The sequence below is a fragment of the Ostrea edulis genome, chromosome 3 (assembly GCF_947568905.1).
Source record: "Ostrea edulis chromosome 3, xbOstEdul1.1, whole genome shotgun sequence".
NCBI lineage: Eukaryota > Metazoa > Mollusca > Bivalvia > Ostreida > Ostreidae > Ostrea > Ostrea edulis.
Genome location: NC_079166.1, coordinates 27,476,824 through 27,499,643, shown reverse-complemented (window position 1 = coordinate 27,499,643; position 22,820 = coordinate 27,476,824). Strand labels below are relative to the sequence as shown.

The 22,820-nt window shown below is 36.1% G+C and overlaps 1 protein-coding gene and 1 long non-coding RNA gene across 10 annotated transcripts in view; one reads left to right on the top strand and one right to left on the bottom strand.

The window, feature by feature from the left end:
* The window catches only part of LOC125673484 (uncharacterized), a 116,239-nt gene that overhangs the window by 48,505 nt on the left and 44,914 nt on the right, over positions 1 to 22,820 (top strand). For 6 of the 9 annotated variants that reach the window (XM_056160349.1, XM_056160350.1, XM_056160348.1 and 3 more), the window contains one exon: positions 925 to 1,027. In XM_056160349.1, coding sequence (XP_056016324.1) covers positions 925 to 1,027 — 103 coding nt within the window. Of the gene's footprint in view, positions 1 to 924; positions 1,028 to 2,778; positions 2,797 to 10,244; positions 15,049 to 22,820 lie in introns of those variants that run through there. The other 3 variants (XM_056160351.1, XM_056160358.1, XM_056160352.1) reach the window with 3 other exon arrangements.
* Positions 13,419 to 21,219, bottom strand: LOC130053317 (uncharacterized). The gene is made up of 3 exons (XR_008801860.1): positions 21,025 to 21,219; positions 19,836 to 19,934; positions 13,419 to 19,047 (listed from the first exon to the last, which is right to left on the bottom strand). It is a non-coding gene; the product is annotated as an uncharacterized LOC130053317 (long non-coding RNA).

Sequence of the window (22,820 nt, the reverse complement as noted above, 5' to 3'; positions counted from 1 at the left end):
CCCAGATGCAAGAGTCACCTTTAGATGCTAATGAATTTGGGTGGTAACAGATTATTTTTATTGGAAATCTTATTGTAATGAATTTATCGAGCATTCCATCGTGTCAGAATTATCACTTGTTTTGGTAATTAAGATATTTACAAGGTATGTTAAAGAATTTAAACAATCTTTCTAGGGTGGGGATATATTGCATACTCTGATATACAGCAATGTGTGTACTTCATTGTCCTCTCGGAACAAAGTGGCACAGAGTACACCAGCGCAATGCTAAAGTTTCATTTGTAGAAGACAAAAGATCAAAGACACACAACTAATTTATAAATTAATTATAACTAATTAATAACACACAACTAAGTTACCGTATAAATTAATTATAACTAATTAATAACACACAACTGATAATACAACAGATAAATTATAACTAACAACATTCCTGACTTTGGTATCATGATTATACAGAGGTTGCTGGTGGAAAAGAGGTGTAAGATGTCTATTGATTTCTGGGTTCAAATGTCATAAGTCAAGGTCACAGCACACAGAACATGGTATCACATACAGAATTACCTATACAGCTCTATACAAGTTTAATGCAGAGATGCCAGACATATAGAGAGGAAGATACATGTACACAAGGTCACAGTAAAAACTACCTATAGATATATGATATACTATTAGAATTCATTGTTTAGCATCATGCCATGTGAAGGATTTTATTATGTAAGAGGATACTTTGCATTGTGGTGATAAATTCATGATAGATGTACTTTGTAGGTTGTGAAAAATGAAATGTTTTAAGGGCCTGGTAGTATTTGTAGACTTTTGCTTCTTTGACGCTTTCTCTCACCTGTATACTGTCAAGGTTCATACTAAGGGACATCTAAAGCATTCTTAGATAAATGTGTGATATGATTACTTGTGTTGTAGGTTGTTAGACGAGAAATACACATCGGACGATTCGTTTGTGGAGTTCTGCAACCTGAGACGAGGCTCTTCCACATACAGCCTAGACACGCTTCTCCACTTACCGGTAAGTCTGACATCACAAACTGTACTCACTCCTCCACATACAGCCTAGACACGCTCTTCCACTTACCGGTAAGTCTGACATCACAAACTGTACTCACTCCTCCACATACAGCCTAGACACGCTCCTCCACTTACCGGTAAGTCTGACATCACAAACTGTACTCACTCCTCCACATACAGCCTAGACACGCTCCTCCACTTACCGGTAAGTCTGACATCACAAACTGTACTCACTCCTCTGGAAATGATCGTCTGTCTGTCTGTCTGTATAGTGTGCTGCTACTGACCGTGTGTAAACAGATAGTCAGTTTTATAATAACTGAACAGAACAATATATTTAATGATCGTCTGTCTGTCTGTCTGTATAGTGTGCTGTTATCGGCTGTGTGTAAACAAATAGTCAGTTTTATTATAACTGACCAGAATAGTAATTTATTTACCCAATCAGGTCATCAATAGTTTCAAGAGAAATGTAGATGAACACTCTGCACCGTAAAATTTACTGTTTGTAATGATTGAGCTTTGTAATTTACATTTTATGTAATGAGCTATATAATTTGCTGTTTTTTCAGAGGTACATGATTTACAGCTTATCTAATGAGCTACGTAATTTACAGCTTAAGTAACGAGCTGTATGTTTTTCTATTTGTAATTTACAGCTTGTGTAATGAGCTATGTAGTTCGCTGTTTGTTAATAGCTACATAATTTACAGCTTGTAGCAGTTTTCCAGTAGTTGTTTGTGGATTTGCTGTGTGTCATAATGTGTTAGTTACAGTTGCTAGCTTGTGATGATTCTAATGCAGGCTGTGTAGGTGTTATCAGAAAGATTAAAAGCGCACAGGCTGGACTGAGGGCACCATCCGATCAGTGCTTACAAGGCACGACCTGGCATATCCGGGAATTCTTTTAATGCTTGATTGAAAGCAAATGAAAAGATAATATTTTATGACAAGCGTTTGATAATCTGTGGTAAATATGGGAGATGTCTCTATTATAAAGACATGAACGATCTTATTGGAATTGTGAAACGCACTTCTCCTTCACTTCTGTCTCTTCCCCTCTTTGTGATCATTTTACGTTTTAATTTCTTTGTGAACTTTTTAACCACCAATGTGAAAAATTCATTTAATTTTGATTAAGTGAAGGAATGTGTGCCTTTCACTTCTACGACCTGGAGTTTCTCAGGTGTAGCTATTTGCAGGCAATGTCGGACCATCTGTTGTATGTTGTTTATTATAACAGAGTCTGTGTGGTCTATGGGTATTCATTGTTTTGTCCGATACATCTATTTTGTCAGCTTTAATACTTAAAATGTCTCAATTTACATTCTAAATGAAACTGAAAAATAAAAAGTTTGCCTTGAGAGATGGACAGAAAGTGTTTGTGTTGGAGTTATTTCCCTTGACATGTTAAGCACTCTGTGACTGTTTTCGATTTAACAATAGATAATAAAGCGCTCATTGTGTATAGTTGTCTAGACTATTTCATAATCTTCATAATGCTTCTTGAACTTGAATTTAAAACAGAATTTCAAACTTTTCCTTAGAATTACATAACATGGTCTAACACCTTTAGGAAAGGCATGATAGCCATTGTATCCTATAGATTGTATCAGAGAGTAAACACATTCAGGGTTTATGCAGGTTTTTCATTACTGGAGAATAGGGCTCCACTGTCTTTAACCAAGTCTATGTATTCTACAAAAACTTAATGGCTCTTGGACAGTGAGTTGTTAACCACAGGGACATGACGGAACTCATTAACAGATGGTAATTTAATTCAAAACTACAGTATATTGTGAATAACTAAAGAGTAAGTTCAAACAACAAACCTAGCACAATGATTGATACCTGCACATGATATTATTTTTGACAATTTTGACGGCAGTTTTTAATTTTTAGCTTTGCATGTTCGCGTTTTATGCTGATCATTTCATAACTCTAGTAGTATACCGTTTCCAGATCGACGTTTCTCTGAGCAGTTGGAGCTCAATTTTCAACCAATTCTGTACTTTGACATTGTTTAACAGTTCTCTGGATGTTATTTTTGGGATTAGTGGATTTCAGTTTTTGTTGAAATTAAAACTTTCATGGTCATTGTTGAAAATGATTTCCAGAGAGGGTCAGAAAGTACGAAAGCGGATCTTCCGATCTCAGTCCTGTGTGGTAAGCTGCATGTTTCTTATATGTCAATCTTGCATGACATCTAGCTGTGTTTTCATTCACGTTATTGAAATGACGTAGAGATATTGCGGATTTGTGTATTTCAGATGGTACATTATACATATTTCTTGAGGACGTAATGATATCTGATTGAAATATCTGGCAAAGGTTTATTCTAAATTTGACACGGGGACCTTTTTCGGCATCAGATAAGCTGAGGACAAAGGTTGAACAACACTTTCTCTGACAGGCAATGCCTGGTGTCGGTTATTAATATCAATATTATACCTTTAATATTGTAGAAAATGGCGTGTAGAGATTAGAGGCCATTCAGTGTGATACGTAAACTCTACCTCTACAATTCCTGAACGGGAACCTTCTTCATATATTTTAGGGGATGAATTGATTTAAGAAATTTATCATCATCATGTTGTCCTTTCTCGGGAACCACGGACTGGGGATAGAATAAGCCAAAAATTACATTTAGTACATTGTCTACTTGATAAGTTACACATGAATGATTTATTGACGTTTTGGATCATATTTTAGGGGGGGAGACTCCCCTGAACTGTACTGTCGAAAAATATCTAAATATTATGCATTTCCTTCTAGTTGAAATTTTGACTTGTGTTTTTCCATAATTTATGGTCACTGCAGAGACAGTCTTATTTTGAAGACTAAACAGAAATGTTCAATCAGTCTTATGTTGACCAGATTTACACCCCCCCCCCCCCTTTGAATTCTTTAAACTTTCAGAATGAATTGCCATGTGCACCTTACCAGCCTAGGACAGGTTCAGATATTTCTTAAGTTCATTAGGTTATGAGCTGCACAAAATATCAAGTTCAGCAACAGCTCAAATTTCTGCTAAAATGGGATAAAATTTGCATTTTTCATTTTAAGATGGAGTTGTTCAGTGAAGAGAGGGTAGAGAAGGGGAGTAGTAAAATAAGAAACCTTCAAAGCTGAGTAGAATAGTCTTCCAAATAATTCTTAGAGTTTCATTATCTGTTTATGACTAAGCAAAATGCCACAGTGATTAAGATTTCTTGTTCCTGTTATAGATATACTATGAATATCTTGTTTATTTAAGGCCAGTCAGTCTACAATGTGATACTGTTATTCGTCGTATTTATGAAAAACTTTTTGACAGTGTCCTCAGAAATCGGAATTCGTTCAGATTATGAATGAAACTTTTGCCAGTCATGTTGGTGAATGAGTCTAATTAATTGTGTACTTTACTGATTGATGAGGTACATGGCTAGGTGTGTTTTGTTTGTTTTCTGAAAAAGAAATATTCTGGAAATCTAGCTTAATATAGTCGGGAACCTCCCAAATATGTTAAAGTGTACGTGCACGAGTTGATTTTCTGTTTGCTGTTATTCCCAGAAACAGAGGAGAAAGAGAAGAAACATGGTCAGGAGTTCATGATTTCAATATCCAATCTTTCACAGAACAACAATTCAGTGTTTGTAAGAGAAAAGTTACAAAAAATGCTCAATTAAGAAAACTTTTTCATGAGGATTCGAATGTCAGAATTCTTTCGATGGATAGATCATCATGTAAATGATATAAAGTACAAAGATATGGTCAGTTGTAATTGTCAGACCAAAATTGGGGCATGGTGACCAAATTCTGTGAGAATTGAGCCCCCCCCCCCCCCCCCCCCCCCTTCCGTTTGATGGTTTGCTGGACATTGAGACTTTTCAGTGGAATCAAAGAAAACTTGACTGCATGGTTAAGATTACCCCCTGTGGAACTTTGTTCCGGGTTTTGGTCATGACTTCTCCTCTGGACTTTATCTACATCAAGGTTTCAGGTGAAGGATTGCAAGTTTTCAACCTTCCTTTCCGATAGCAGTTGATGTACCATATTCACTGTAAAAAGCGCTCTAGTAAGCAGTCTTGGTGACACTGAATTGAAAAAGATAGGGCTTTATATTGTAGGTTTTCTGTCCAGGACGAATGTTGGGGGTATGATATTGTTTTAGGCCAGTCTATCTGGATCCAAACACAATCTAGATACACTGCAGAAAACATAGGCTTCACATTGGGTGAAATATAATGTCAAGGTCATAACTTGATTCCAGGTCAGAGTGAAGTTCATAGGTCAAGGTCAGATATGTCATAAAAAACATTTTGTGGCTATATTGTTTTATACCCACATCATGAAAACTAACAATGTATACACTATATGCAATGGTGATAAAAATTATATGTAAAAAATATATTGTTATGTAACCTCAAGATGTTGAAAACTGACCATGTATATATTTAGGCAATGATAATAAAAATTCATATAAGAGATGGATATCGATTTTACTGATAGTGATTAAATGAATGGCTGTTTTCTAGGTATAGAAAATTACCCAGATTCAAGTTTATGATTTAGCCTTCATTTTAACTTATGTAATTTGTTATAAAACAAGTATACATCTGAACATATTTAGTCAATGTAGAGAAATCAGAGGCTGCCAATCTCTGCTCTTTTCAGACTGAAAATAGCGGTAGTGGACTTTTTATAGGGGTAGGGATGGTTATTGGGAGCAGTTATGGATACGACATTACTTTTTGGAATTCCTTGAAATCTTCTAATGATAAAAAAAAACCTGAGCTGTGTTACACGGCAAGTGTTATGTTTACTTGAAATTCACATCTCCCGGAGGGCCCCGGCTAAATTTTTTGGTCCATGCGTCAGTCACCTATCTTATACAAACAAGGGAGACCCTCAGATTAACTTACGAGGGCGATCCCGGAATCTCGCTGGGGACTCGGAACAACAAAAAGACAGTGACAACGGCTTCTACCTGTACGACATGAGCAGAGATGCCTGGGATGGGATGAATTTCAGTTGTTTGTTTATTCTGGGTCGGCCTCTGACGTGCGTGGCCTGAGGGTGCTGATTATTTCTTACTGCGTCCTCATTGGTGCCTGTCTCTTTCTGGCTTCAGTCATGCTCTTCCACATTCTTTTGCGGGTAGCTGATCTTCTTATCATGGCCGTGAACTATACCTATGTTAAGAAATGGCATCAATGGCCACAGGGAGTATTTGATTGAAAGTTGTAAATGGACAGACCAGTATAGATTTTCATTAGGAGAGACATTCCACAGAATATGGGTCACATAAATGCATGGATTCAAACATCTCAGTTTATCAAGTTACGATAGCTACTGTATATAGAAGTTCCCTGGGTGATTGTCAATGTCCCAATTTAACACACACACACACCCCACCTACCCCCAAATGGATTAAACTCGTGAAAACTTCTTTGTATTAATGGAACTAACAAAACTATTAAGAATTGAAAAATAGAAACGAGTATGTCATTAAAAATCACCGCTTTCTGTAAGGTTTCTTGTACATGAAGCATTAGATTGAATAATTATGAAAATGAGTGGAGGGATAAGGAACGACCATAAATATGTATGTTCTACCTTTCTATGCAGATATGGTTAAGCTTGGATGCCTTGCTAATATTTTAAAGTTCTTTTTGACATTGCACACCTCCATGTCAGCGGATCTCGGCAGCAGTCGAAAGTTACTAGGGGACACCACGTACTGAAACTGCTGATGTGCTGGATTTCCAGCTGTGATTTCAAATTAAACAAACTCCCTGGGTATTCTACTAACAAATTCACTTTTTCATGTATTTGATCTGCAGTTGTAAAATTTGAAGTCCAGGTATTAAAAATTACAGATCGTTTGGCAGTTGTTGCAGTATTTTGATGCTGTTTTTATGGGCCAAATTAGAGACAGAAATTTGACCTTTTAATACTTTTATATCACTCATATGCGGGCATTTAAATTAGGGGTTTGTGAAAATTTTATGAATTAGAAAGGAGAAAAATGGAGCAATATTAGACTAGATTGGTATTCACTACATTTAAACATGAAATGCTTATATGTATAAACATATGTTGGTTGTTGATATGCAGCTGTAAAGATTTTAAGGTGTGTCTTTAAGTATTAGGAGCTTGCAATGGCCAGAATAATCTAATGGGCTTCAAAAGAAAGAAATTAGAGGAACCAGCCATTATTTCTTTGGAAAAGAATTCTTAGAATTTTAAAACTGCTGCTAACAGCTTCTTTAGGGAATAAAATTTTTGAAGTTTCAGATTTTGAATCTGTTTGACTGTTTAGTTGCTGCATTATCATTTTTGTTGTTGTTTTCTGGTGAAACCAGAAAAATTGAACACTTCTATAATTCCAGAAATATTTTTAAATTGACAAGTTTTATAAGTTTTATGGTATGTGTCACAAGAAGAAAAGAGAGATTTTAAGCTGTGTATGGGGGTCATACTCTCAAAAATGTTTTTTTTAAAGAGAAAGAGAATTTTCTAATAATAATAACCTTGGCCTTAGTTTCACAAACAACTTATGATTAATTACAGAAGAGTACCTGTCAGAATGGGGATATATAAATATAACAAATATTCAGTCGTGTCAGAGCCAGCCGCTGCCATTTATTCCTGCCTAATTCGGCCTTCGAATGGCCAATTCATGCGAAGAGTTTCAGACGGCACTGCGGGGTCTCTACCCAGTGTGCAAAGCAGTGGCATTTTGTTATTCGCTGAGGCCGATTGTCCTCTCTCTGTACGGCTTTAAGAACATATGTCTTTGACCTCTCAATGGTGTTTGCATGAAATGTTGCATACAATGCCCCCGATATTGACCATGACTGGGAAGTGGTGAATATAGACTTGCCATTACACAAGAGAAGCTTATGATGTATGCTTTCCGGTGAGCTTGAACAGTTTAAATAACATGCAGATATTGCAGGCGGAGATGCATGCACATGTTCAATTTATGGAATTTGCAAGAAATTTTAAAATTATTGCATGTATGGACAAGAAGAGGAAAAGGTTCAACCAAGTAATTCACATTTACATATTCACATTTATGTAAATGTGAAGGATTTTGGAATCCGCCTCCATCTAAAGGAGGCAGGAATCAATATATTTCCACCAAATTCATTTTGGACGTGCCCAGTAATTGAGTTACCATCATCTGCTGTTTGCAGAGTCATCTTCAGTCAATCTTGAATCTCTCTCTCTCTCTCTCTTTTTTTTTAAAAGTACGAAAAGGTGAATACTGTCATCAGAGTTTTTCGTAAATTAGACACCATAATCGAGGAGGTTGTTGACTCCTAAGTCAGTAGTGTTGTTTATGGTCTATTGTTTTACATGGAACTTCCATTTACTATCAGTTTGGTAGAGTTTGCTCACATCGTGACTTCTGCTGCCAAACCTGGTTCAGAATGATGTGCTAATGGTACTCTCCGTGCAGGAATAATTATAAGAAAATCAAACAGAATTATCACATTCGTTTTCTAGCATGCACTCCATATATATATCTTTTGCTGTGACTTTGCATGGCCATTAAAACATTGGGCGTTGTCTGCTGTCGGTGTGGGATTGTCTCGTTTAAAATATGTATGACCATGACTTTTAATCTTAAATTGCAGGTCCATTAAAATAAATGTAAATCGGTGTGACAGATTGTGGATGAAATGGTGAAGAAATGAGAGCTCCATCCACAGAGATTGTGTCATGCCTTGTGTTTTGAAGAGCTTTGTTTTGTTCAATGTCATCTTACGGATGACAATTTGATAAAACTCTACTTCACATTTTAAGGATCTTTTGATGTTTTGGAACACTTTGTATAAACACAGCAGGTTTTTAAACTAACTATAAACAAACAAGTTTGAAATGGAGATCCTTTAGTTCAACTTTAAGTATTATCGGATTGATGGCATTTGTCTTATGAAGGTGTGGGGGAGATTACAAGCATTATCCATCAATACACAGGTATCCTCAATTGCTATTGATCTGGAGGGTCTATAAAAACATAGTTTTTCTGGCATGAGGTCTTTTATAATCAAAAAAGTTCACACTGTCATAAAAATATATAATCTCTCATTTCCAGAGTTGTCTCCCTTTCATGATGTGAAGACAGTTTCATTTTTTACAGTAGTGGTATTTACTCCACTGTTTACAAGTTATCTCCCTTCCACAGCCCAATATCCTCTCAAATTATCTCCCTTCCACACCCCAATATCCCCTCAAATTGTCTCCCTTCCACATTTCAATATTCCCTCAAATTGTCTCCCTTGAACACTCCAATATCCCCTCAAATTGTCTACCTTCCACACATCAATATCCTCTCAAATTATCTCCCTTCCACATTTCAATATTCCCTTAAATTGTCTCCCTTGAACACTCCAATATCCCCTCAAATTGTCTCTCTTCCACTCATCAATATCCCCTCAAATTGTCTCCCTTCCACATTTCAATATTCCCTTAAATTGTCTCCCTTGAACACTCCAATATCCCCTCAAATTGTCTCTCTTCCACTCATCAATATCCCCTCAAATTATCTCCCTTCCACATTTCAATATTCCCTTAAATTGTCTCCCTTGAACACTCCAATATCCCCTCAAATTGTCTCCCTTCCACACCCTAATATCCCCTGATATTGTTATTTTTACATATACACAGTAACATACATACAGGTCTAAGCCTTTAAATAATATGATGAGAAATACATAAACTGTAAAGATGGATAAAAGGTAGAATAAACTTTAGAGATTAATTAGATTCCTGTGACATTTTTTGTCTCTGATTGACACTAATTGCGATTAAAGCTTTCATTCACTGACTATAGCACTAAGTAATACCAAATAGAAAGATATTACATCATACATCAGATCTTTTTGAACCACTTACACAGGGAAAAAATGGAATTCACAAGTCAATTAAGACTTGAAGAAATGGCTTTCACTGCACTTAAATTTTGTTTGAGCATGCATTTAGACAGGTAAATGGGTGGTTGTTTTTGTGGCACCGGGTGACTTGTCACACCTTGCTCACATAAGCCAGGTCTTGATAGATTTACCTTAGGAATGCAAGCAACGAGAAATTATAATGCAGCGATTATTTCAGTTCATTGAGGGAAGGCAGGTCTTCCACACAATTAGAATATCACCAATTAATTTGAAATATGCTGTGCATTTTGGCATCTAAAATAGAAAAAAAAAGTCAAGAAAGGGGTTTTTATTTGTACCCGGGCTGCAGTATCTGTAACTTAATTACCAAGAAAAATCAAGACTGATGTAACACAAAGAAAGGAGAGGGGGGGACCCCACAAGTCTATTTTCACAGCTATCTACAGAGTAATATTTAAACTGTTATTCTTCAACGATATGACCTCCAAATATTGTAATTGGAATTTCTGAATTATGAATTTGGATTACTTTATGACATAAATACAAGTGTGGTGTGGATTGGGATTCAGACCGAAGTCTACTTTTCAAAACTAATATTTTGACTTGAACTAGCCTTAAGTCTCCGGTAGTTTTTTGTACACAATCTCTTGTTAACTCTTGATCACTCTTTACTCAGATCAAATCAGTTTTTCAGTTTAAAAGAAAAACTTCCAATTTAAATCATGGACAGAAAATGTAGTCTTGATGATTAGCGTTGGGGATATTTAATCTTTTTACAACTGATAGCCACCCATTTCATTCTTTATCTCGGGTTCTCATCACTGGGACTCTAAGTAACCAATTCACAAGTTCGTTTTCTCCTATAATGAAGTCCCTAAATCATACAGACAAAAAAAAAATAGTGGCCCTTATCTGGTCCAAATAGGGAATGCATTGTGCAGTGATAGGTTTTGGAATTCAATATGGCAGGTATTAAAGAAGTTAGATAATGAAGCAGGCAGCCTTTTTTTAAATTCCTTATTCCTAATACAATACAGCATATTGGTTAATATACAGTTATATAACACTCAGACGGTTATATAATACATCATGTATATTAAGAGGTAGGTTAGCTTTTCTGTATGTTAACACCCCCACTCCACCCCACAGTTGTATTTTATCTCAACATGGCATTGCACTCCACCCCACCCTTTCTGGAGCTTGGGTGTACGGTCACCAAAGAACAAAGTTTTAATATACAAGATCCCCACAGGCCCCAGTAAACATACACCATTCTCAGTACAGAAGACTTTAATCAAAACATGTCTATTTATAAGATGTCAAAAATGTAATCTCCTCCTTCGAAATTTTGCAAAATACTCGTTTTTTCTTTTTCTTTTTGTTGTTGTTGTTGTTGCTGCAGTGTGGTGTATATACATGTGCTACTAAGGAATATACACTATATGTTGAAAAATCGTAAAGTGCATGGGTGTATTTAATGTGATTTAATCTTCTTTGATCTAGCTTATAGGATGCAATAAGCAATTTTGTCTCCTTTTGGTTTTATAGCAAACAAAATAAATCACTTTTTTGAAGTTGAGGTATTCATTGATGTGTTAGAGACAGGCTAAATTACATTTCTCTACGGAACACAGGGAGAATTAAACACATAAATTTATAGAAAAGCGATCCTAAGTGGAGAACACTATTTTATGGACAAAAAAATATCATAAAATAGATATTGCACCAGGATACCTATTTAAATAATTTCTGTAATAATTTACCTTATCTTGACAATTTGGAATTGAGGATGTCTGGAGGAAATTTGTGAAACTGGTTGTGCAGGTGTATTTGTGTATTGACTTGCTCTCTAGAAATGTGAAACATGGGATGCATTTTGATTCTTAATGAGGATGGGAAGACTTGTTAAAAACATCTGTGACACAGATATATTAATTGTTGCTTGTATACATATATAGATAGATAACTAGGTGAAAATAATGAACTTGCAGTCAAGCTTAACGAGAAATGGGCGAATTAGGAATAATGTATACGTCTCGACATTTAAGACCAACACAGAGAAGTCATGCTGAAAACGACTTCCATTCAGTTTCTAGTGTATTCATCCAGTGGATGATTGCCTAAGAATACAGTATTGGATGAGTGTAACCTCTGGCTCTGAGCTAGAAAGACTGGAAAAAGGGAGGGATTTCTGAATTATATCTGATACAAGGATTGCTGGTGTTGATCGCTGGATAAACCGTGGAGAATAATTGGGTCTATACCTACGAGATGTGATATTATACTGGCACTGAGTAAGGAATTAGCATACAGGACCTAATAAAGGTGCAACCAGGCACAGATATTTGTAAAACATTCGACTCATCCATCACAAATCTTCTCTTTTTTTATGAATTATTGTGTGGTTTTGTATGTGAAGAGGGACCTTACCTTCAGCCATGTTGTTTTAAAAAAAAAAAATAAAGAAGGATCTCTTTGTAACTTTGACTGTATGTTGTGGGAGTTCAAAATCTTCGCTCGGAATTTCAGAAAAAGCATGTTGACTCTGATTCTCTATTCCTAATAGTGGGAGGATTGTAAAGGAAAGTGTTTTCTCAATAACTTTTCCACCTGATAAAGCCAATTAATGATTTTGAATACAGAGGGATTACGGAACCGCTTTGACAGGGACAATTCAAATGACCCGAACACTGGGCAATAGGCCATTCCAAAGGAAAGCTTATCAGGTGAGAATTTCAACAGCCCCAACAAACGGCAATCTCCCTTTTCGAAATTACCAGTGACCAAGAGACCCCTTCGATCTTTGGACTTTATGACTTAGAATTGGAGATCTTTGACACAGGCTACCAGAAAATTGATTCAAAATAGTGGATCGGACAGATAAACAGAATTTAAAGTCCAGAGTGCCAGAAGATTGTATGGTGGAATTTTGGGAGAGTGCATTAAACAAACATTTTCATGTGACTGGATGACCGAATCACGCGTGCAGACAATAATGGGAAGGTCTTTTTAGGGGTTTGGCCATTCGAGTGAAAATGTCGTTAACTAGAGGAGATATTTATGTATGTTTTCTGTAAGGCTTCATCAACAACCCATAAAGGGACAGTGCTTTTATTGTCACCGAGTCTACGGACAGTTGGCCACAAAGAAACTGATGTCTATTTAGCATAAATGAGCATTTACATTTTTGGGTAGAACTGTTTTCAATTTCTGAAGAGCACAAAGTTTGTGTGCAAGATTGAATTCGGCAACCTGCTGGAACTGTCACGTTCACGAACACCAGCATATGAATAGACCAGTTGCTGCTGGTTAAGCTTATATTACTGAATCGGAGGAAAGGTATTTTATCACTCACGCATCTTTCAGGACAAAAATATTATTGACTGTTCACTGGGCTATTATAATTTGCATAAAAACGTAAAGTATGTATTGTGTAATGTAACACGGAGTATCCATGCTATCGGGGGAAGTCTCTTAAGTGTTTGCTGAAGCGCAGGAGGAAATAATATATCCACAACACAAGAGATGTTTAAAGGACTCCTTGCCTCATCTTCATAAAACCAACCATTCTTAAACGAGTCTGTGAGGAATTGTAGGAGAAGATTTAATGTGTTTGCTGAGGGAACACATCTGACTGGATTTTATCTCGGGTCATCCGAAGTCCTCCAAAGGCCGACTGTAGAAACTCAGTCCAAAGTAACAGTGAAAAGACAATCATTTTCTTTAACCCTAAGTAAGTGATAAAACATAGATAACAGATTTGTTGTCCATTGTTTGCTGGGGGAATAGAAGACGATCAGAGTCCTGCTATTGTTCTGAAAGAGACTTATCCTGGGTTTGATATCAAAGAAAACAGTACTTTAAATCTACACACAGTGAATACAAGGTTGGTTTTTTTTTTTTAAAAGCAGGCTGCTTGACCACCTGATGGTTAGAGAGAAAAGAAAAAACATAAAGAGCCCGAGGCAGTAGTGAAATGGAACAATAGAATTGTTTTTGTGGACAAATAAGTCTTGGTAAGGAAATAATTAGCCTGGCCTGACAAAGTGAACTGTCTTTGGTATCAGCTCAGGGTACCTACCTGTGTTATATACTCAGCAGAGAGAAGTTAACTGTGTGTTCTTGTTTTGTTTGTTTATAATCTAAACTTGGAGAGATAATAAGGGCCTCCTAGATCCCTTGTTTTCCATGTTTATCGAGTTGGATATATGTTTTAAAATTTTGTCACGGTGTGTTTGTATTGTGAGGATTAGTGCACTGATTTTTGTTTAGGGGGGACACTTTTGACAACTGTGTGTCATATTACCCATGGAATTTCAAGTGGATTTCAGATAGCACCATTTGTGATATGACAGCAAGGCTGATATTGTGATGTACACGTGTTTGGATGATGGCATCAGAAGGGACTTGTGAAGCCCCTCTTATGAACACCATGCTGCGGGCTGGTGGAATGAAAAAGTTTATATCCACGGGGGCCCTTCAGTCTACAGACTTGGAGAGCCCCACCCTCTCGCTCCGCAGCGACCCCCCTAACAAATCTGATTTTCACCTGAGTTTTGACAGTGATTCGACGTCTATATCATCCTCGACTGATTTCTTGGATAGTATACACAAGATATTTGCCTTGGACACACAGAGTCTGAATGATGTGTCCCCTTGTTCTGACTCACCCCGTAGGCTGAACTTTGGAAAGAAGAGAATGGCTCCGCAGCCTCCGGTAAGACAGAGACAGTCCTCAGAGCCAGGCGATGGAGAGGACCACGAAATAGTCAGGTGCTTGTCCAAGTCTAGGTCAGAGGAAAGACTGGACTCCATTTCCCTTGATAAAAAATTACGATCCAAGTCTTCATGTCCAGACCCTGTCCCTGCCCAGCGGCCAAACTCAGTAGGACCAAGATTTAGCTCCAAAAAGATCAAACTCAAAGCAGCCTTTCGCATCGCAACGCTGCAGTCTCCAAATTCAAAGAGAAAGTCTTCGACTAAGAAGAAGTCGAAGCGTAATGATGAAAGCTCTGACACCAGGACTGGCCGAGCCAAAAAGAGCATGGCCATGGAGCAGATGGACTATAGTGTATATATGTATGGATTTGGTCTTGTTCCAGAGGAGCTGCTGGGTCAGGATACAGAATTTGAGGTATGTGGCATTTGTCCAGCTTTTACCTATCTTCATATCAGAAAGTGAGACAGTGGAATTTTTTGTTGTGGTGTTGTATATCTGCACTTTATTGTAAGTAGTTGTGGTATGCTACACCTTTCCATCATTCTGTGAAGAGTTTGACACCAGTTTCTACTTGCATTGGTGTCTAAATGATACACACAAAACTCTAGAAACTCTTACACCCTAGCTGTTTTACATTTCAATTTGGTTGGAGGAGATCCTGTAGACCTATCAGTTTTTTTTCAATGATGCCTTAAAACATGATACCTATGAGAACTTCTCTGTTCATTTTGTACACATAATGAAAGTCCCCATGTGCTGTTTGTTTATGGACACAAAGAACTGTTTTCTGAAATGACATACACACTGTCGTATTTGATATATTTTGAATTTTTCAGTGTAAGTCGGATCTTGACATTTGACACGAGTGATATATATTAGGAGTGTTCCAGTGGATCTGCACATATACTATGCAGGTCTTGAATATTTTAAAATTCCAGAGGTAGATGTGTATACAATTTATTGTACAAGGTCTGCATATTTTAAAATTCCAAGGCTCTGCTATCGAGGGGGCCCCACCTACCTTGATGTATGCTTGGACACCGAGGTGGAAAAGGGCAAAGCAGTTTATTATGATGTGATAAATTTGCAAGAGCTCTTCGTGAAATAATGTGTTATTCCTCCATGTGACAGAATATAGTCATTAGTCCCATCTTAAAGGTCATAGTAGTCTAAAAGGTCTCAGTATAGTGGAGGTTTCACTGCCACTTCTACCTGTGGATGTTTGGCAAAGGAATGGTCTTGCTACACCTGTTCAGCATCTTGTGTTCGAAGAGGCCGCTGGGGACTGAATCCAGGACCTCGTGTTTGTGATTTAGTGAATGATCTGACCACTATAGGCTGCTGTGATCATAGATTGCATAATAGAATATATCCATGTTTAAAACAAAATGACATGTGCAGACAAACACTAGGAAATATTTAATGGTGTTCAGAATTAACTATGTAAAGAAAAGTGTGGCACAAGCCTTGTTTACATAACAAAGAATGGTGAGCTCTGTATCTCTTTTGAAACTCGACAACTGACATTCAAATTTTCGCTAACCATTAGAAATACCTGTGTTAAGCAGTGTTAACATTGAAAATGGAAAAATAAAATTTGAAAATGTTCAGCTCATATATTGTCCATGCCCCGGCCTTCAGGCATTAATTAAACCTACAAAATCCCTTATCAGAATGTGATACAAAATAAACTTGACTATAACAGTGATAATGACTATTTGAATGCCGATTTGTATTCTGAAAAAAACTCTTGAATGTAAGAATATTAAGGAGTGCAATCATTACTGCATATTTGTACTTTAACATCGTAATATTATATATTAATTGAGTGCCTGAATACCAATTTCAAAGTGTTGCTTCTCCCAATTACAGCTTGGTTTTATAAACTTTTTTTTTTTCTTTGAAGTACCTGGACTAAATATACATTATAAATTGGAAAAAGCAAAAATGTACCACGTTTTAAAATGATTTCAATTACATGCTTAATTTTGTAAGAGGCTGTTATGATTCTAAGTATAATTATTTCTTTTATGAATACCAAGGCAATTAGACTGATAATACAGTATAAGCTTTCAATTATTAGTTGAAAGTTCAAAATTCTCTTAAATCCCCACTCTAATTGCACTAAGATTGGCAAGCCCATTCAGGGAACTTTGAAGTAGGTCTTAGCTTCAGCATATGCCAAGACAGTATGAAAGTCACCACCGGGTTGACAACTTTAAACCCGATACACAAGTATTTTTTTTCATTCATGAAAAATAAAGACGTGGGCCAAGGAGGGGTATTGTACCCTTTGTTGTTGATAGTTTACTACTACTCATTATAAGATAGCCATCGAATTTTATCACCATCATTTTCGACTGTTAATATGGGATGGTGATCATATTACTAAATACAAATCTAACCAATACACCAGTGTACAAAAGACTTAATCCTCATTCCTCTACAGACTCCAGTGATTTTCTTTACAGTTGCCTCGTGTGTCTCTGCCTTGGTCACTTTTTATCCCCCTACTGTGACGCTGTATGAGTTATATTGGTTTTACTGTTTGTTTTTCAGTTTGTCCATCCAGCTGTCTGTGACAGTTTTTCTGACCTGATGAGGTGGTTTTCATCTTAGAAATCTAATATCTTTTTACTGTAGGCTGATGCATACTTCAAACATGTAATTTTCATTAACTGATATTGGGTAGCATTAAGTTAAACGTATTATCAGTGAGTAGTAAATTAGATATAAAGTTCAGGAACATTTGCTGTAGGATAAGTCCATTTTTCCAAATCCTCAAAACAGAATGCATTTAGCTTGTTTAGATATGTATCAAACTTCTCTCTATATACATGATTTCCATATCATTATTTTTGTTTAGTTTTTTGAGAGAAGGGGAGAATTTCTGAAAGTATACTTACTGATGGATGTGCAACTTCCGAAAGTTTTGAAGGATTGGTGCAAATCAGTCACCGTTTCGTCCTCCTGGGACTGCCTCATATGTGCATAGCATGAATCAGCGTAGAAGAGGTGCTAGCTGGTGCACAGCTTATAGCTGCTCTAATGCTCTTCAAATGATCGTTTACTTGCATATAATTAATTGAAATAAAGTAACTTAATCAAGGAAGTTCATGACTTTGCAGTCTATACACTCTTATGTCACTATGGGTAGCTTAATTTAACTTCAATACACAGCCTTTATGATTAATGGAAATAAATCTATGTATTTTATGATTTATATTAATAATGAAGAAACGTGGTTAATTTTCAAGTCTATCATAATTGCACATCAAACTAAAACATTGCCGACTTTTGCTGCATAAATCTCGTGACTTTAAGCATATGAAACACTGTCTATTAAAAGGTATTTCTCCTTCTTTTTTTTTTTTTTTTTTGCCTTTTGAGAGCACGCGACTGACCAGGAAGATTTTATTTTTGACATAAACTATGAGCTGAATTATCTGCATTACAGAACAATACACATGCATAATGCAAATGGGAATCTACTTGGAATGAAATTTGTCATCATGCAACTATGAAAAGGTCCTCCTATTTGAACAAAATGTTTGGGAGCGATTCCACTTCACTACTTATTCTGCAATGAAGCGTTCAAGATGTCTTAAAGATCCACACACAGATCTGCTGTCATTGGCATGCCATGCTCCATACTTCAGTAATTAGGAGCTGTTGTTAATGACGAAGCATGGAAGAACTGGGCCGATAATCTTACAATATGTAAAACTATTTCATTGTTGTCAATGAATGATCTTAAATTCATTTTGTGGTCTAGATCCACAGAGAATATAACATTAGGCAATTTGAGGGTAATATTAGATCATCTGTTTTGTTAAGTTATTCACTATGACAGGGGGAAAGCTTTTTGAATTGTATGCAGGGTCTTAGAGAATCTTTCATCTCAGCTCAGATATCAAAAAGTTTGGTTTAAGAAAACATATTCCCCTGATGGATAGTGTATACACTGGGTCTTAGGTGCTTATAAAGATTGGGGACAAATATTTTATACCTATTGATTTATTGAAAGTCACACAGAATATAGTCTAAAATAAATAAATGAACAGGCCTGATAAAGGAACAGTACATTTTCTTGCTTTTATTATTTTGTTACATTATGAAAATTTTTAAATGATTTACTTTTCCTTCAGAGAACTTGTATTGGCATATCTCTAGTTTTGTTTTTATAAAGTGTTGTATTATTTTCCCCATCTTGTTGATTGCTTGGAACAGCTTGCTATAATGATGCAGAAATTAGCTGTATACAGTTTTTTGTATGGTTTAAATCCGGAGCTTACTCCAGTAAAACGTTACTGTATATTGTATTGAGGAGTGCACAGATCCCGAGTGTTATTTCCTTTTCCTTGTATTGATGCAAAATTGACATCCATCATGATTTGGCTTCGACCTTCTGAACTGAAATCATTATGTATTCACAAGTAAAAACTCGTCAAGAAACCACAGTACATTAATTGTTGTATTTTGAAATGCTTCGATCAGAAATGAAAAATGAGGAGATTGTAATTTTGCCATCTTGAATTAGTAACAGCTGAAGATGTGTGAATGAAATAAATTCTGTCTCAGTGTCGGTCGCGGTTTAGTGACGTTTGTAATGGTTATTATATAAACCTGCTGATTTACTTCAGAAAACAAAAAATCATGAATCAAAAGAAGCAAAGGGACATTCATATGTAATCGTGAACTTACTTGACCTTGGAAAATATGAACTTTAAAACCCATATTCAGTTAAAAAAAAAAAATTATCAGGATAATTGTGACGTGCATTAGTAAATTGTCCCCTGCATTGTTTAATAGAAGTGCAAACTGGGTGTGTATGCAAATTTACATAGAGCAATACACACTAAAGTCAATATTTACTTTCTAAGGAAACTTCATTGAGAAATCTGGTCGTCAAAACCTGTTTAACGATTTTGGTTACATTATACCTATAGGTCAGGATATTTAATAATATAATGCTTGAATTCACGTGTACCTGTAATCTAGACTTTAAGAGAGTTAGCTCCCTTTGGGCATATTGGTAATCAAATTCTCTCTCTATCTCTGTCTCTCGTGATTTTTGCTTCTTAAAATTTCCTTGTCTATTTGAATCCTCATGCAAACCTCTAAACTTCATGGCTGCTTTTCATGTGACGTGTGTTTAATACACCTAGAACAGTTAATTTATGAAGTGATGTATTTCGTACCTTTCCTTTGAAGTGGTCATTTCCATGAGAAACGATGGGGAAGTAAATCTCAATAACTGTCTCCATACTCAGAAGTGTTTGGTACTCCCACATAAATAGCTGTATGTAAATACAGCCCACATATAGGAGAATATTTATAAGAATTGTAATTAAAAAACCATTTATTATATATATGTATTTTTTTAAAATCTTTGACAGATAGTCACTTTAATGACTACTGATTTCTGTGTCCAAGCTATCACCTGTCTGCCTCTGAAATATTTTGAATTGTGTATTTTTTTTTTCATAAAGACTCATATTCTCACTATGGTGTTAAAAGTTCTCAACATGTGGTGGTGGGTCCAAAGATGAAAAGAAGTGGTGGATTTGAGATTTTTTCTTTCAACTGTATATGTAATAGGGACTGAACTTTGAGATATATGGGTTCTGTGTGCCCCAGTTTCTACAACAGGAAAGATTTAAGAAGTACATGTTGCATTTTAAAGACATACGTTGGCGACGGTTTTTGCATTTTATCTCATTTCAACAAAAAATCTTTGGGTAAATTACTATGTCTGTGTCAGAGTTCATATATTTTGATAGTTCCTGGTTGTTGCAAGTAGATATATAAAAGCAGCTTTAATGTATTACTACAGTAAGTTGATGTTACTGTATAGTAGAAAGAGAAAGATACTTAGAACAATCGGAGTTTGAACCCAGGACTCTTGCTTTGACAGCTAGGTGATCTAACCACTGCATTACTCAGGTCGTTGTACATGTCGTTAGAACTCTTCATATTGAGGAGATGAAAAAATAATTGTAGTGAAAATGTTGGAAACATCGCGTAATATGTCCTAACACAAGAAAGCCATCTGGGAAGAAATTAGCATCTAATGTTGGTTGTTTTCCAAAGTGTGTTAATGAATTCCATAAAATCGAGAGTGACTGCATAGGACAATCTACCCTGTAATGTAAAGGGATTAAATGATTTCCAGTGGTGGATCTGTGGGAGTGGAACTTGTTATCAATGAGGGCATACTGTGTTTCACATTCAACACACCTTTATCTGGTTTCCCAATTTTACTCTGACAGATATTAAGACAATTAAGGTTTGGTCATGACCAGAGTTTAAGGGGGGAGATGACCCATCCCCGGATGACTAGGTGTAAAGATATCTAAATGAGCACCTTTAAGATTACTCTGGACTTACCTGCTGTCTAGTCAGTAACCGGTCTTTATCACCTGCATCTACCCAGCTGGGAGGCCACAGAGAAAATGCTCTCTGTCATAGGTGATTGTTTTGTCGGATGTTTCACTGATGACTAACTTCCGAACTTTTCTTCTAGAGATGGGGAAAGCTGCAAATTGTTTCCTTTTTTTTCCTTGTTTTTTTTTTTTAATTAAACTGCACACCTGATTATGGGTCGGATGTGGAATTCATGAGTGTTTGTTAAAGTGCATAGTTTATTGAAAAGGGATTGCACTTTTAGATTTTCTTGTGAGTCAGACAAAGAGTAGAGCATACCGTAAATGTAAAATCTGGATATCGTAATTCATATTGAGATAGCAGGTAAGTTATGTATACAGTCCAGGGACCATCTTTTAGAACAGGTATTTTTGGGGGAGGGGATAAAATTCTGGAATATGTGGATAAAAAATTTTGTCAGTATCTTTGCAACATTTAAGGTGTTCTTATCTGTCACTAACTGCATTCATCTAAAAGTGGTGTGAGAGTTGAGGGATTTGATGTGAGAGTAAAAAAGTAGTTTATATGAAAATAAAATTTAGTATTATATATATATGAATACGAAATTTGCACATATATTTCACTTGGTGACCCGTGTGTACTGGCTTAAATTCTGAGTGGCAGTAAAACACTTCTTAGTGTAGAGAATCAATTAACTTGGTGACTTAAACAGCGTTGTGTGTCCATCAAGAGAGCTTGGAAATTTTCTCTCTCTTCATTTTCTAATTAGTGTCTCGTAGTAAGGCAGATTCTGTTTTAAAGGCGTCGTGTTTGTCAACATCAAGCGCCATTGATTCAGCAGAGCAGGTTGTAGCTTGATCTTTGTTCAAATAATCAGCGCATTATACATACTATATAACTATTAAGATATTAGTTTGTTATCATAGGTTTTTGCCTTAGTTTACCTGGTACAATAGATATATATAACAGTGATATAATGCAATAGGCTGGTGCGACATGGTACATGTGTGCATCGCATAAATGAATCTTAACATCTAAATAAGATGCATACATTGATTGTATTAAAGATGTATGAAAGATTAGTTCACCACAGAGATAGGATGAAGGTGCACTTCTTTAATATTTTTGAATTTAAGCATGCAGTACTAAAACCTCTTCCTTGCTACATGCCAACTTTTTATCATTAAGAAAGAAATTATTTTCAGTTGATCCCAGAAAGATATTGTTATAAGATTTTTTACTGATCAAGTGCGAGAAATTTCATCTTAAATCATTGGAATCTGAAAATAACTTGCTTAATTTTTGAAAGGTCATTAGGTCAGATGAAGTCCACTTTTCAGGGCAGAGGAGGTATTACCTGACGATTTACTGTGCATCAAAAGGCCACCTTCCCCTAAATCTAGCCTATAATTTGTCATAAGCTCTCTTTACCTAATTATATACAGGCCATTTGTTTTCAGTGCCTGGTTACATACCGTTACTGGGTTAGACCACATTGAAATGAATGATGTAATACGCTGGTCATCTGTTAAATGTGGCCATTTGACCTGAGGCACCTTGTGTATTTCAAACTTTTTCAGTGTACTTATATATAGGTAACAATTTCTCCAAGATTAAAAGTACAACCTTTATGGTTTTTTTTAAAGTTTTCAGAAATCTTACTGTGATTTGATCATTAAATTTTAGAGAAATGGGACGTCTGAATATATTAAAATTTTATTTACTGCGGTAATTACATGGTAATTAAAGAAGAGGTATGGACATTTGATCTTGGCTTATTAAGTAATTGAATAGCAGGA